General features: G+C 59.8%; 1 protein-coding gene across 1 annotated transcript in view; it reads left to right on the top strand.

Moving 5' to 3' along the window:
- The window catches only part of COL11A2 (collagen type XI alpha 2 chain), a gene marked incomplete at its 5' end in the record, with an annotated part of 220222 nt that extends 210454 nt beyond the window's left edge, over window positions 1-9768 (top strand). Inside the window, 4 exon segments of the mRNA XM_038742186.1 lie at window positions 1-76; window positions 3206-3318; window positions 7912-8115; window positions 9539-9768. The exon segment at window positions 1-76 is cut by the window's left edge and continues 153 nt beyond it. Of these exon segments, the coding sequence (XP_038598114.1) occupies window positions 1-76; window positions 3206-3318; window positions 7912-8115; window positions 9539-9700 (555 nt within the window).
- Between the last annotated feature and the right edge of the window lie 3875 nt (window positions 9769-13643).

The following is a 13643-nucleotide window of genomic DNA, read 5'->3' as shown; positions in this document are numbered from 1 at the left end:
CGCCCGGCGGGCACCCGCCACAGCCCCGCCCGCACCTGCCAGGACCTGCGCCTCGCCCGCCCGGCCCTGACCGACGGTCCGGGACCCCCCCGCCCCGCGACGCCCGGGAGATGGGGGGAGAAACTGAGGGGAGGCGGGAAATGGGGGGAGGAGTGGGGTGGGGGGGGAAAGGGAATGGGCGCACAGAGCTGAGGGGGTGGGAAATGGGCAGGACTCAGGGGGTGGGGGGCAAAACTGAGGGGGTGGGGAAGGGGCAGGAAATGGGGGGCACAGCTGAGGGGGCGGGAAATGGGGGCCGGAGGACCAGGGCTGAGGGGCGGGAAATGGGGGGGCAGAGCTGAGGGGGCGGGAAATGGGCAGAACTGGTGGGGTGGGGAAGGGGCAGGAAATGGGCGGCAGGAAATGGGGGGCAAAACTGAGGGGGGGTGGGACAGGAAATGGGCAAAACTGAGGGAGTGGGGAAGGGGATGGGGGGCAGAGCTGAGGGGGTGGGGAAAGGGTGGGGGGCAGAGCTGAGGGGCAGGAAATGGGGGGCAAAACTGAAGGGGGGCAGGAAATGGGGGGCAGAGCTGAGGGGGGCAAGAAATGGGGGAAGGACCGGGGCTGAGGTGGTGGGAGTGGGGCAGGAGGGAAAGGGAATGGGGGCACAGAGCTGAGGGGGCGGGAAATGGGCAGGACTGAGGGGGTGGGGAAGGGGCAGGGGGGCAGGAAATGGGGGGCAAAACTGAGGGGGGGTAGGACAGGTAATGGGCAGAACTGAGGGGAAGGGGATGGGGGCAAAACTGAGGGGGTGGGGAGCGGGCAGGAAATGGGGGGCAAAACTGAGGGGAGGCAGGAAATGGGGGGAGGACCAGGACTGAGGGGGGGGGGGGAGTGAGGGGGCAGAGCTGGGGGGGGGGGGGAATGGGCAGAACTGATGGGGTGGGGAAGGGGCAGGAAATGGGGGGCTAAACTGAGGGGGGGTGGGACGGGAAATGGGCAAAAGCTGAGGGAGTGGGGAAGGGGATGGGGGGCACAGCTGAGGGGGTGGGGAAAGGGTGGGGGGCAGAGCTGAGGGGGCGGGAAATGGGGGGAGGACCAGGGCTGAGGGGGTGGGGGTGGACTGGGGGTGCAGGAAATGGGGGGCAAGACTGAGGGGGGGCGGGACAGGAAATGGGCAGACCTGAGGGGGTGGGGAAGGGGCAGGAAATGGGGGGCAGAGCTGAGGGGGTGGGAAATGGGGGGCAAAACTGAGGGGAGGCAGGAAATGGGGGGAGGACCGGGGCTGAGGGGGTGGGAGTGGGGCAGGAGGGAAAGGGAATGGGGGCACAGAGCTGAGGGGGCAGGAAATGGGGGGCAGAGCTGAGGGGGCGGGAAATGGGGGGCAAAACTGAGGGGAGGCGGGAAATGGGGGGAGGACCGGGGCTGAGGCGGTGGGAGTGGGGGTGGACTGGGGGGTGCAGGAAATGGGGGGCAAAACTGAGGGGGGGCGGGACAGGAAATGGGCAGAACTGAGGGGGTGGGGAAGGGGCAGGAAATGGGGGGCAGAGCTGAGGGGGGGGCGGGACAGGAAATGGGCAAAGCTGAGGGAGTGGGGAAGGGGATGGGGGGCACAGCTGAGGGGGTGGGAGTGGGGGTGAACTGGGGGGTGCAGGAAATCGGGGGCAAAACTGGGGGTGGGGGGGACAGGAGACGGGCAAAACTGAAGGGGTGGGGAAGGGGCAGGAAATGGGGGGCAGAGCTGAGGGGGCAGGCGGTGGGATGGGAAATGGGCAGAGCTCGGGGGTGGGGAAAGGTCGGGGGGGCATGGGAAATGGGGGGCAGAGCTGAGGGGGGCAGGAAATGGGCAAAACTGAGGGGGAAGGCAGGAAATGGGGTGGGGGGGCCGGGGGATGCAGGAAATGGGGGGCAAAACTGAGGAGGGGCAGGACAGGAAATGGACAAAACTGAGGGGGTGGGGGCTGGGAAATGGGGGGCAAAACTAAGGGGGACAAGAAATGGGGGGAGGACCAGGGCTGAGGGGGTGGGAGTGGGGCAGGGGGGAAAGGGAATGGGGGCACAGAGCTGAGGGGGCTGGAAATGGGCAAGACTGAGGGGGTGGGGAAGGGGCGGGGGGCAGGAAATGGGGGGCAAAACTGAGTGGGGGGGCAGGACGGGTAATGGGCAGATCTGAGGGGAAGGGGATGGGGGCAGGAAATGGGGGGCAGAGCTGAGGGGGTGGGAAATGGGGAGCAAAACTGAGGGGAGGCAGGAAATGGGGGGAGGACCGGGGCTGGGGGGGGGGGAGTGGGGCAGGGGGGAAAGGGGGGCAGAGCTGAGGGGAAGGGGCAGGAAATGGGCGGCAGAGCTGAGGGGGCGGGAGTGAGGCTGGAGGGACAGGAAATGGGGGGACAGGAAATGGGGGGAGGACCAGAGCTGTGTGGGGGGGGACCGGGGGATGCAGGAAATGGGGGGCAAAACTGGGGGGGGGGGGCAGGAAATGGGCAGAACTGAGGGGGTGATGGCAGGAAATGGGGGGCAAAACTGAGGCGGGGAGGGACAGGAAATGAGCAGAACTGAGGGGGTGAGGGCAGGAAATGGGGGGCAAAACTGAGGCGGGGAGGGACAGGAAATGAACAGAACTGAGGGGGTGGGGAAGGGGCAGGAAATGGCAGAGCTGAGGGGGTGGGGAAGGGGCAGGGGGGAAGGAAATGGGCACAACTGAGGGGGTGGGGAAGGGGCAGGACTGATGGGGGAGCGGGACACGAAATGGGGGGCAAAACAGGGGCAGGAAATGGGGGGCAAAACTGATGGGGGAGCGGGATGCGAAATGGGGGGCAAAACAGGGGCAGGAAGTGGGGGGCAAAACTGATGGGGGAGCGGGACGCGAAATGGGGGGCAAAACGGGGGGCCGGGGCAGGAAATGAGCAGAACTGAGGGGGTGGGGAAGGGCCAGGAAATGGAGGGGCAGAGCTGAGGGGGTGGAGATGGGGCAGCGGGAAAGGAAACGGGGGGGCAAAACCGAAGGGGAGCGGGACGGGAAATGGGGGGGCAGGAAATGGGCAGAAAACGGGGGGCAGACTGGGCCGGGGCAGGGCAGGAAACCGTGGGGTCAGAGGTCAGGGGGCGAGTAGGCCGCTGGGTGGAGGGCGGGCCAGTAAGAGGGGAAGGGGGTGTTGTCTTGGGGGAGGGGGTCCCCCTTTTTGGGGGGGGGGGTCTCCTCTGACCCCATCCCATCCCCGGACAGGCGAGTACTGGATCGACCCCAACCAGGGCTGCTCCCGCGACGCCTTCCCCGTCCTCTGCAACTTCACCGCTGGGGGAGAGACCTGCCTTTTCCCCCGGGACGACGTCCTCCAGGTCTGACCCCTGACCCCTGACCCCTGACCCCCCGGGGAACCTACCTGTCCCGGACACAGGGCCCCTATGTCTCTGGCTTTCGGGGTCTGTCTCTCCACCCTCTTGTGTCTCTGTCTTTGGGGGGTTCTGTCTCTGTTTCCGGCCCCTATGTCTCTGTCTTTCGGGGTCTTTCTCTGTTTCCACCTCCCTGTGTCTCTGTCTTTTGGGGGGGTCTGTCTCTGTTTCCACCCTCCCTTATCTCTGTCTTTTGGGGGATCTGTCTCTGTGTCCAGCCCCTATGTCTCTGGCTTTTGGGGGTCTGTCTCTGTTTCTGCCACCACTTTATCTCTGTCTTTCGGGATCTGTCTCTGTTTCCGCCCCACCATCGTGTCTCTGTCTTTTGGGGTATCTGTCTCTGTTCCCGGCCCCTATGTCTCTGTGTCTCTGTCTGTTTCCACCTCCCTGTTTCTCCGTCTTTTGGGGGAACCTGTCTCTGTTTCCACCCTCTTGTGTCTCTGTCTTTTGGGGGGAATCTGTCTCTCTTTCCACCCTCTTGTGGTGTCTCTGTCTTTTGGGGGATCTGTCTCTGTTTCCGGCCCCTATGTCTCTGGCTTTCGGGGTCTGTCTCTGTTTCCACCTCCCTGTGTCTCTGTCTTTTGGGGGGATCTGTCTCTATTTCCGGCCCCTATGTCTCTGGCTTTCGGGGTCTGTCTCTGTTTCCACCTCCCTGTGTCTCTGTCTTTTGGGGCGATCTGTCTCTATTTCCGGCCCCTATGTCTCTGGTTTTCAGGGACTGTCTCTGTTTCCGCCCCTCCTTTATCTCTGGCTTTCGTGGTCTGTCTCTGTTTCCACCCCACCGCCGTGTCTCTGTCTTTTAGGGGATCTGTCTGTGTTCCCGGCCCCTATGTCTCTGTGTCTCTCTCTGTTTCCACCTCCCTGTTTCTCTGTCTTTTGGGGGGCTCTGTCTCTGTTTCCACACTCTTGTGTCTCTGTCTTTTGGGGGACTCTGTCTCTCCACCCTCTTGGTTTCCACCTCCCTGTGTCTCTGTCTTTTGGGGGGATCTGTCTCTGTTTCCGGCCCCTATGTCTCTGGTTTTCAGGGACTGTCTCTGTTTCCGCCCCTCCTTTATCTCTGGCTTTCGTGGTCTGTCTCTGTTTCCACCCCACCGCCGTGTCTCTGTCTTTTAGGGGATCTGTCTCTGTTCCCGGCCCCTATGTCTCTGTGTCTCTCTCTGTTTCCACCTCCCTGTTTCTCTGTCTTTTGGGGGACTCTGTCTCTGTTTCCACACTCTTGTGTCTCTGTCTTTTGGGGGACTCTGTCTCTCCACCCTCTTGGTTTCCACCTCCCTGTCTCTCTGTCTTTTGGGGGATTTGTCTCTGTTCCCGGCCCCTGTGTCTCTGTTTCCACCTCCCTGTTTCTCTGCCTTTTGGGGGAACCTGTCTCTCCACCCTCTTGTGTCTCTGTCTTTTGGGGGAAATCTGTCTCTGTTTCCGGCCCCTGTGTCTCTGTCTTTTGGGGTCTGTCTCTGTTTCCACCTCCCTGTGTCTCTGTCTTTTGGGGGATCCATCTCTCTGTTCCCGGCCCTTATGTCTCTGTTTCCACCTCCCTGTTTCTCTGTCTTTTGGGGGGACTCTGTCTCTGTTTCCACCCTCTTGTGTCTCTGTCTTTGGGGGGTTCTGTCTCTATTTCCGGCCCCTATGTCTCTGTCTTTCGGGGTCTGTCTCTGTTTCCACCTCCCTGTGTCTCTGTCTTTTGGGGGAATCTGTCTCTGTGTCCGGCCCCTATGTCTCTGGCTTTTGGGGGTCTGTCTCTGTTTCTGCCCCCGCCCTTTATCTCTATCTTTTGGGGTCTGTCTCTGTTTCCGCCCCACTGCCGTATCTCTGTCTTTTGGGGGATCTGTCTCTGTTCCCGGCCCCTATGTCTCTGTCTTTTGGGGGACTCTGTCTCTGTTTCCACCCTCTTGTGTCTCTGTCTTTTGGGGGATCTCTCTCTGTTTCCTGCCCCTATGTCTCTGTCTCTGTTTCCACCTCCCTGTGTCTCTGTCTTTTGGGGGACTCTGTCTTTCCACCCTCTTGTGTCTCTGTCTTTTTGGGGGATCTGTCTCTGTTTCCACCCCACCATTGTGTCTCTGTCTTTTGGGGGATCTGTCTCTGTTCCCGGCCCCCATGTCTCTGTCTTTTGGGGGACTCTGTCTCTGTTTCCACCCTCTTGTGTCTCTGTCTTTTGGGGGATCTCTCTCTGTTTCCTGCCCCTATGTCTCTGTCTCTGTTTCCACCTCCCTGTTTCTCTGTCTTTTGGGGGACTCTGTCTCTGTTTCCACCCTCTTGTGTCTCTGTCTTTTGGGGGGATCTGTCTCTGTTTCCAGCACCTATGTCTCTGCCTTTCGGGGTCTGTCTCTGTTTCCACCTCCCTGTGTCTCTGTCTTTTGGGGGATCTGTCTCTGTTCCCGGCCCCTATGTCTCTGTTTCCACCTCCCTGATTTTCTGTCTTTTGGGACATTCTGTCTCTGTTTCCACCCTCTTGTGTCTCTGTCTTTGGGGGGATCTGTCTCTGTTTCCGGCCCCTATGTCTCTGGATTTCGAGGTCTGTCTCTGTTTCCACCTCCTTGTGTCTCTGTCTCTGGGGGGATCTGTCTCTGTTTCCGGCCCCTGTGTCTCTGGATTTCGGGGTCTGTCTCTGTTTCCACCTCCCTGTGTCTCTGTCTTTTGGGGGAATCTGTCTCTGTGTCCGGCCCCTATGTCTCTGGCTTTCGGGGTCTGTCTCTGTTTCCGCCCCACCTCCGTGTCTCTGTCTTTTGGGGGATCTGTCTCTGTTTCTGGCCCCTATGTCTCTGTCTTTCGGGGTCTGTCTCTATTTCCACCTCCCTGTTTCTCTGTCTTTTGGGGGAATCTGTCTCTGTTTCCACCTCCCTGTGTCTCTGTCTTTTGGGGGATCCGTCTCTCTGTTTCTGGCCCTTATGTCTCAGTTTCCACCTCCCTGTTTCTCTGTCTTTTGGGGGACTCTGTCTCTCCTTCCATCCTCTTGTGTCTCTGTCTTTTGGGGGAATCTGTCTCTGTTTCCAGCCCGTGTCTCTGTCTTTTGGGGTCTGTCTCTGTTTCCACCTCCCTGTGTCTCTGTCTTTTGGGGGATCCATCTCTCTGTTCCCGGCCCTTATGTCTCTGTTTCCACCTCCCTGTTTCTCCGTCTTTTGGGGGGACTCTGTCTCTGTTTCCACCCTCTTGTGTCTCTGTCTTTGGGGGGTTCTGTCTCTATTTCCGGCCCCTATGTCTCTGTCTTTCGGGGTCTGTCTCTGTTTCCACCTCCCTGTGTCTCTGTCTTTTGGGGGAATCTGTCTCTGTGTCCGGCCCCTATGTCTCTGGCTTTTGGGGGTCTGTCTCTGTTTCTGCCCCCGCCCTTTATCTCTATCTTTTGGGGTCTGTCTCTGTTTCCGCCCCACTGCCGTATCTCTGTCTTTTGGGGGGATCTGTCTCTGTTTCCGGCCCCTGTGTCTCTGTCTCTGTTTCCACCTCCCTGTATCTCTGTCTTTTGGGGGGATCTGTCTCTGTTTCCTGCCCCTATGTCTCTGTCTCCATTTCCACCTCCCTGTTTCTCTGTCTTTTGGGGGGACTCTGTCTCTGTTTCCACCCTCTTGTGTCTCCGTCTTTTTGGGAGATCTGTCTCTGTTTCCAACCCCTGTGTCTCTGTCTTTCGGGGTCAGTCTCTATTTCCACCTCCCTTATCTCTGTCTTTTGGGGGAGATCTGTCTCCGTTTCCGGCCCCTACGTCTCTGGTTTTCGGGGACCGTCTCTGTTTCCGCCCCTCCTTTATCTCCGTCTTTCGGGGTCCGTCTCTGTTTCCTCCCCACCTCCGTGTCTCCGTCTTTTAGGGGCTCTGTCTCCGTTCCCGGCCCTACGTCTCTGCCTTTCGGGATCCATCTCTGTTTCCACCTCCTCACATCTCTGCCTTTTGCCGCCTGTCTCCGCATCCCTGCCTTTCCTTGGAGTGGGGCCCGTCTCCCTTTCCCGCCCCGTAGCTCGGCCTTTCGGAGCGCGCGGGTCTCTGTTTCCACCCTCTTGTGTCTCTGACTTTTGGGGTCTCTCTGTCCCCCCCATATCTCCGTCTTTGGGCCTCTGCCTCCCGTATCTCCGCCTTTCCTCGGGCCTCGGGGGGAGAGGTCTGTCTCTGTTTCCACTCCATGCCTTTCGGGGTGTGCGTGTCTCTCACGTCTCAGCATCCCACGTGTCTGACGGGTACCCCCCGGCCCCATGTCTCTCTCCATCCCTCCCCTCCTATCGTCTCTGTCTCTCCCCATGGGTCTCTGTCTCTCTCCTCCCGCCTCTGCCCTTCCCCATGGGCCTCCATCCCCCCTTTATCTCGTCTCTCGGGGGCATCTCTGCCTTTTTGGGGTGTGTGAGCGTCTCTCTCTCCCGTCTCTGTGTCCCACGTGTCCGACTGGTCCCCCCTCACCCCCCGGCCCCCTGTCTCTCCCCATCCCAGCCCTCCCGCCATCTCCGTCCCGGCCCTTCCCCGTAGGCCTCCGTCCCCGTCTCTCGCCACCCTCGTGTCTCCCCCTCCGCCCCCGTCTCCGAGGGTCTCTGACGGCCTTCCGCCCCGTGTCTCTGGCCTCCCCGCAGTTCTCCTACGTGGACGCGGCGGGCTCCCCGGTGGGGGTGGTCCAGCTGACCTTCCTGCGGCTGCTGAGCGTGTCGGGGCGACAGCGGGTGGCACGGCCCTGCGGGGGTCCGGGGGCGGCCCCTCTGCGGCTCCGGGGGGCCGACGGCCGGGCCCTCACCCCCGAAAACAGCCCCTACGTCAAGGACTTCGACCAGCGTTGCCAGGTACCCGCCACCTCCGCCCCGGGGGGCTCAGGGTTGGGGGGGAGAGGGGGCCCCGGAAACACGGACCCTCCCCCTCTTCCTCCTCCTCCCCCTTCGCTCATCATCTCTAACTCTTTCTTCCCCTTCCTCTCCCCCTCTTCCCCATCCTCTCTCCTCCTCTTCCGATTCCCTTCTCCCTCTTTTTCCCCTCCCACTCTTCCACCCTTTTCCTCTTTCCTCCTCTTCCCCTTCCTCTTCTTCCCCTTCCTCTCTTCCCTCTTTCCCTTCATCTTTCCTCCTCTTCCCCTTCCTCTCTCCTCCTCTTCCGATTCCTTTCTCCGTCTTTTTCCCCTCCCTCTCCCCTCCTCTTTCCCCTTCCCCTTCCTCTCTCCCCCTCTTCCCCTTCCTCTTTCCTCTTCTTCCCCTTCCTCTTTCCTCCTCTTCTCCTTCCTCTCTCTCCCCCTCTTCCCCTTCCTCTCTCCTCCTCTTCCCCTTCCTCTCTCCTCCTCTTCCCCTTCCTCTCTCCTCCTCTTCCGATTCATTTCTCCCTCTTTTTCCCCTTCCTCTCTTCCCCTTCTTTCCCTTCCTTTCTCCCTCTTCCCTGGCCTCTCTCTCCCCCTCTTCCTTTCTCCCTTTCCCTTCCTCTTTCCTCCTCTTCCCCTTCCTCTTTCCTCTTCTTCCCTTTCCTCTCTCCCCCTCTTCCCCTTCCTCTTCCCTCTTTCCCTTCCTCTCTCCCCCTCTTCCCCTTCCTCTTTCCTCTTCTTCCCCTTCCTCTCTCCCCCTCTTCCCCTTCCTCTTTCCTCTTCTTCCCTTTCCTCTCTTCCCCGCTTCCCCTTCCTCTCTCCTCCTCTTCCCCTTCCTCTCACCTTCTCTTCCGATTCCTTTCTCCCTCTTTTTCCCCTTCCTCTCTTCCCCTTCTTTCCCTTCCTTTCTCCCTCTTCCCCTTCCTCTCTCTCCCTCTTCCTCTTTCTCCCTTTCCCTTCCTCCCCTTCCTCTCTCCCCCTCTTCCCCTTCCTCTTTCCTCCTCTTCCCGTTCCTCTCTCCTCCTCTTCCGATTTCTATCTCCCTCTTTTTCCCCTTCTTCCTTCCCCTTCTTCCCCTTTCCCCCACTTCCCCTTCCTCTCTCCCTCACCTTCCCTTTCCCTCTCCCCGTCTTCCCCTTCCTCTATTCCTCTTCCCTTTCCTCTCTCTCCCTCTTCCTCTTTCCTCCTCTTTCCCTTCTTCTTTCCTCCTCTTCCCCTTCCTCTCTCTTCCTCTTTCCCTTCCTCTTTCTCCCTCTTCCTCTTTCCTCCTTTTCCCCTTCCTTTCTCCCTCTCTCCCTTCCTCTTTCCTCCCTCTCTCCCTTCCTCTTTCCTCCTCTTCCCCTTCCCCTCTCCCCCGCTTGTCCCTTCCTCTTCCCTCTCGCCGTCCTCCTCCGGCCGCCGGGCCCCGCGCCCCTCCCCAGGATGCGGGCAGCCCCTCTCAGGCGGTGATGGAGGTGACCACCCCGCTGCTGGACCAGCTGCCCCTCCTGGACGCCTTCTTCTCGGACTCGGACTCGACGGACGCGGAAGGACCCCGGCGGCGGCCCGGGGTGGAGATGGGCCCCGTCTGTTTCCTGGGCTAAGGACCCCGGCGTCCGGCCCCCCACGGACACCCCGGGACCCCGGAGGAAGGAGAGCCGACGGAAGGAAGGAAGGACGTTGTGTATTTTGTATTTAAAGTGAATTATATAAATTATTTAACGAGCGGAAAGAGGAGGAGCCGGCCCTAAACTCCCGCCAGCGGACACCCTCTCGCCCCCTGACCTCGGCCGGGCCCGGATCGGACCCCTGCCCGCCGCCGCCGCCCCCGGGATGGATGGGGGACACGGGGGAGGGCGAGTGGGAGGACATAGGAAAGATTGGAAGAGAGGACACGGGGAAGGATGGACTGGAGGACACGGGGATGGGGGGGCGGATACGGGGACAAACGGGAGAGAGGACACGGGGAAGGGCGGGTGGGAGGACACGGGAAAAATTGGAAGAGAGGACACGGAAGGAGGGAGGGAAGGTCAGGAGGAAAGTCGGGGGAGGATGGACAGGTGGACACGGGGATGGGCGGGTGGACGCGGGGACAAACGGGAGAGAGGACACGGGGAAGGGCGGGTGGGAGGACACAGGAAAAATTGGAAAAGACGACACAGGGAAAGTCGGGTGGAGGATACGGGGATGGGTGGGAGGGCATGGGGAAAAACGGGAGAGAGGACACGGGGAAGGGCGGGAGGATGTGGGGACAAATGGGAGCGAGGACATGGGGAAACGTGGGTGGGAGGACACAGGAAAAATTGGAAAAGGACACAGGGAAGGTCGGGGAAAGTCGGGCGGAGGACACAGGGATGGGCGGGAGGACACGGGGACAGACAGGACACAGGGAAGGGCGGGAGGACATGGGGACAAATGGGAGAGAGGACATGGGGAAACGTGGGTGGGAGGACACAGGAAAAATTGGAAAAGGACACGGAAGGTCGGGGAAAGTCGGGCGGAGGACACAGGGATGGGCGGGAGGACACGGGGACAGACAGGACACAGGGAAGGCGGGAGGACATGGGGACAAATGGGAGAGAGGACACGGGGAAGGGCGGGAGGATGTGGGGACAAACGGGAGAGAGGACATGGGGAAAGGTGGGTGGGAGGACACAGGGAAAATTGGAAAAGAGGACACAGGGAAAGTCGGGTGGAGGATACGGGGATGGGCGGGAGGGCATGGGGAAAAATGGGAGAGAGGACATGGGGAAGGGTGGGAGGATGTGGGGACAAATGGGAGAGAGGACATGGGGAAAGGTGGGTGGGAGGACACAGGAAAAATTGGAAAAGAGGACACAGGGAAGGTCGGGGGAAAGTCGGGTGGAGGACACGGGGATGGGCGGGAGGACACGGGGAAGGGCGGGAGGACATGGGGACAAATGGGGGAGAGGACATGGGGAAGGGCGGGAGGATGTGGGGACAAACTGGAGAGGACATGGGGAAAGGTGGTGGGAGGACACAGGAAAAACTGGAAAAGACACAGGAAAGGTCGGGGGAAAGTCGGGTGGAGGACACGGGGATGGGTGGGAGGACATGGGGACAAATGGGAGAGAGGACACGGGGAAGGGTGGGAGGATGTGGGGACAAACGGGAGAGAGGACATGGGGAAAGGTGGGTGGGAGGACACAGGAAAAATTGGAAAAGAGGACACAGGGAAGGTCGGGGGAAGTCGAGCGGAGGACGCGGGGATGAGTGGGAGGACACGGGGACAAATGGGAGAGAGGACATGGGGAAAGGTGGGTGGGAGGGTGTGGGGACAAACAGGAGAGAGACATGGGGAAAGGTGGGTGGGAGGACACAGGAAAAATTGGAAAAGAGAACACAGGGAAGGTCGGGGGAAGTCGAGCGGAGGACACGGGGAAGGGTGGGAGGACATGGGGACAAACGGGTGGGAGGACACAGGAAAAATTGGAAAAGAGAACACAGGGAAGGTCGGGGGAAGTCGAGCGGAGGACACGGGGAAGGGTGGGAGGACATGGGGACAAACGGGAGAGAGGACATGGGGAAAGGTGGGTGGGAGGATGTGGGGACAAACGGGAGAGAGGACATGGGGAAAGGTGGGTGGGAGGACACAGGAAAAATGGGAAAAGAGAACACAGGGAAGGTCGGGGGAAGTCGAGCAGAGGACACGGGGAAGGGTGGGAGGACATGGGAACAAACGGGTGGGAGGACACAGGAAAAATTGGAAAAGAGAACACAGGGAAGGTCGGGGGAAGTCGAGAGGACATGGGGAAAGGTGGGTGGGAGGATGTGGGGACAAACGGGAGAGAGGACATGGGGAAAGGTGGGTGGGAGGACAGGAAAAATTGGAAAAGAGGACACAGAAAAGGTCGGGGGAAAGTCGGGCGGAGGACACGGGGAAGATACGGGGAAGGGCGGGAGGATGTGGGGACAAACGGGAGAGAGGACATGGGGAAAGGTGGTGGGAGCACACAGGAAAAACTGGAAAGGAGGACACAGGGAAGGTCGGGGGAAGTCGAGCGGAGGACACGGGGAAGGGTGGGAGGACATGGGGACAAACGGGAGAGAGGACATGGGGAAAGGTGGGTGGGAGGATGTGGGGACAAACGGGAGAGAGGACATGGGGAAAGGTGGGTGGGAGGACAGGAAAAATTGGAAAAGAGGACACAGAAAAGGTCGGGGGAAAGTCGGGCGGAGGACACGGGGAAGATACGGGGAAGGGCGGGAGGATGTGGGGACAAACGGGAGAGGACATGGGGAAAGGTGGTGGGAGCACACAGGAAAAACTGGAAAGGAGGACACAGGGAAAGTCGGGTGTAGGACACGGGGGAGGACGGACGGGTCGACACGGGGGTGGACGGGTGGACACGGGGACAAACGGGAGAGAAGACGCAGGAAAAATCGGAAAAGAGGACACAAGGAAGTACGGACAGAAGTCGGGGGAAAATCAGGCAGAGGACACAGGGATGGGCGGGGGGACTGTTGCGTAGGGACCGTCTCTTTATGTTGCCAACTTGTACTTCCCAAGCGCTTAGTACAGTGCTCTGCACACAGGAAGCGCTCAATAAATACGATTGAATGAATGAATGAACATGGGGACAAACGGAAGGGCGGGTGGACGCGGGGACAAATGGAAGGACGACGGATTAAAGGACACGAGGAAGCCCGGATGATGATGATGATGATGATTGTGGTATTTGGGAAGCGCCCACTCCGTGTCGGGCACTGTACTGAGCGCTGGGGTTGGATCCAAGCCAAACGGGTCGGCCGCGGGGCCGGGACCGGGGGGATGAAGGAAGGGAGGGCGTCGGGAAGACGCAGAAGGGAAGAGGAAAGGCGGGGGTCATCGGAGAAGGCTCCTCGGAGGAGGCGGGCCGCGGCCAGGTCAGAGGTCACGGGTTCAAATCCCGGCTCCACCAACCGCCAGCTGTGTGACCTTGGGCGAGTCACTCGGAGAAGCAGCGCGGCTCAGCGGAAAGAGCCCGGGCTTTGGAGTCCGAGGTCATGGGTTCAAATCCCGGCTCCGCCAACTGTCAGCTGTGTGACTTTGGGCGAGTCACTTCACTTCTCCGGGCCTCGGTTACCTCATCTGTCAGATGGGGATGAAGACTGGGAGCCCCCCGTGGGACAACCTGATCACCTTACATCCTCCCCAGCGCTTAGAACAGTGCTTGGCACATAGTAAGCGCTTAATAAACGCCATTATTATTATTATCATTATTATTCTCTGGGCCTCAGTGCCCTCATCTGGGAAATGGGGATGAAGACTGTGAGCCCCCCCGGGGGGCAACCCTATCACCTTGTAACCACCCCAGCGCTTAGAACGGTGCTTGGCACATAGTAAGCGCTTAATAAATGCCATTATTATTATTATGATTATTATTACTTTTACAAGTTGGCAACAGAGACAATCAATCCCTACCCAACAACGGGCTCACGGTCTAGAAGGGGGAAGCAGACAAGAAAACAAAGCAAAAAAAGTAGACGGTTGACACATAGTAAGCGCTTAACGAGTACCATTATCAGTATATCATTGTTATTTTA

The sequence above is a fragment of the Tachyglossus aculeatus genome, unplaced genomic scaffold (assembly GCF_015852505.1).
Source record: "Tachyglossus aculeatus isolate mTacAcu1 unplaced genomic scaffold, mTacAcu1.pri scaffold_101_arrow_ctg1, whole genome shotgun sequence".
Classification (NCBI taxonomy): domain Eukaryota; kingdom Metazoa; phylum Chordata; class Mammalia; order Monotremata; family Tachyglossidae; genus Tachyglossus; species Tachyglossus aculeatus.
The sequence above is the reverse complement of the archived record's forward strand: the minus strand, read 5'-3'. Positions and strand labels throughout refer to the sequence as shown.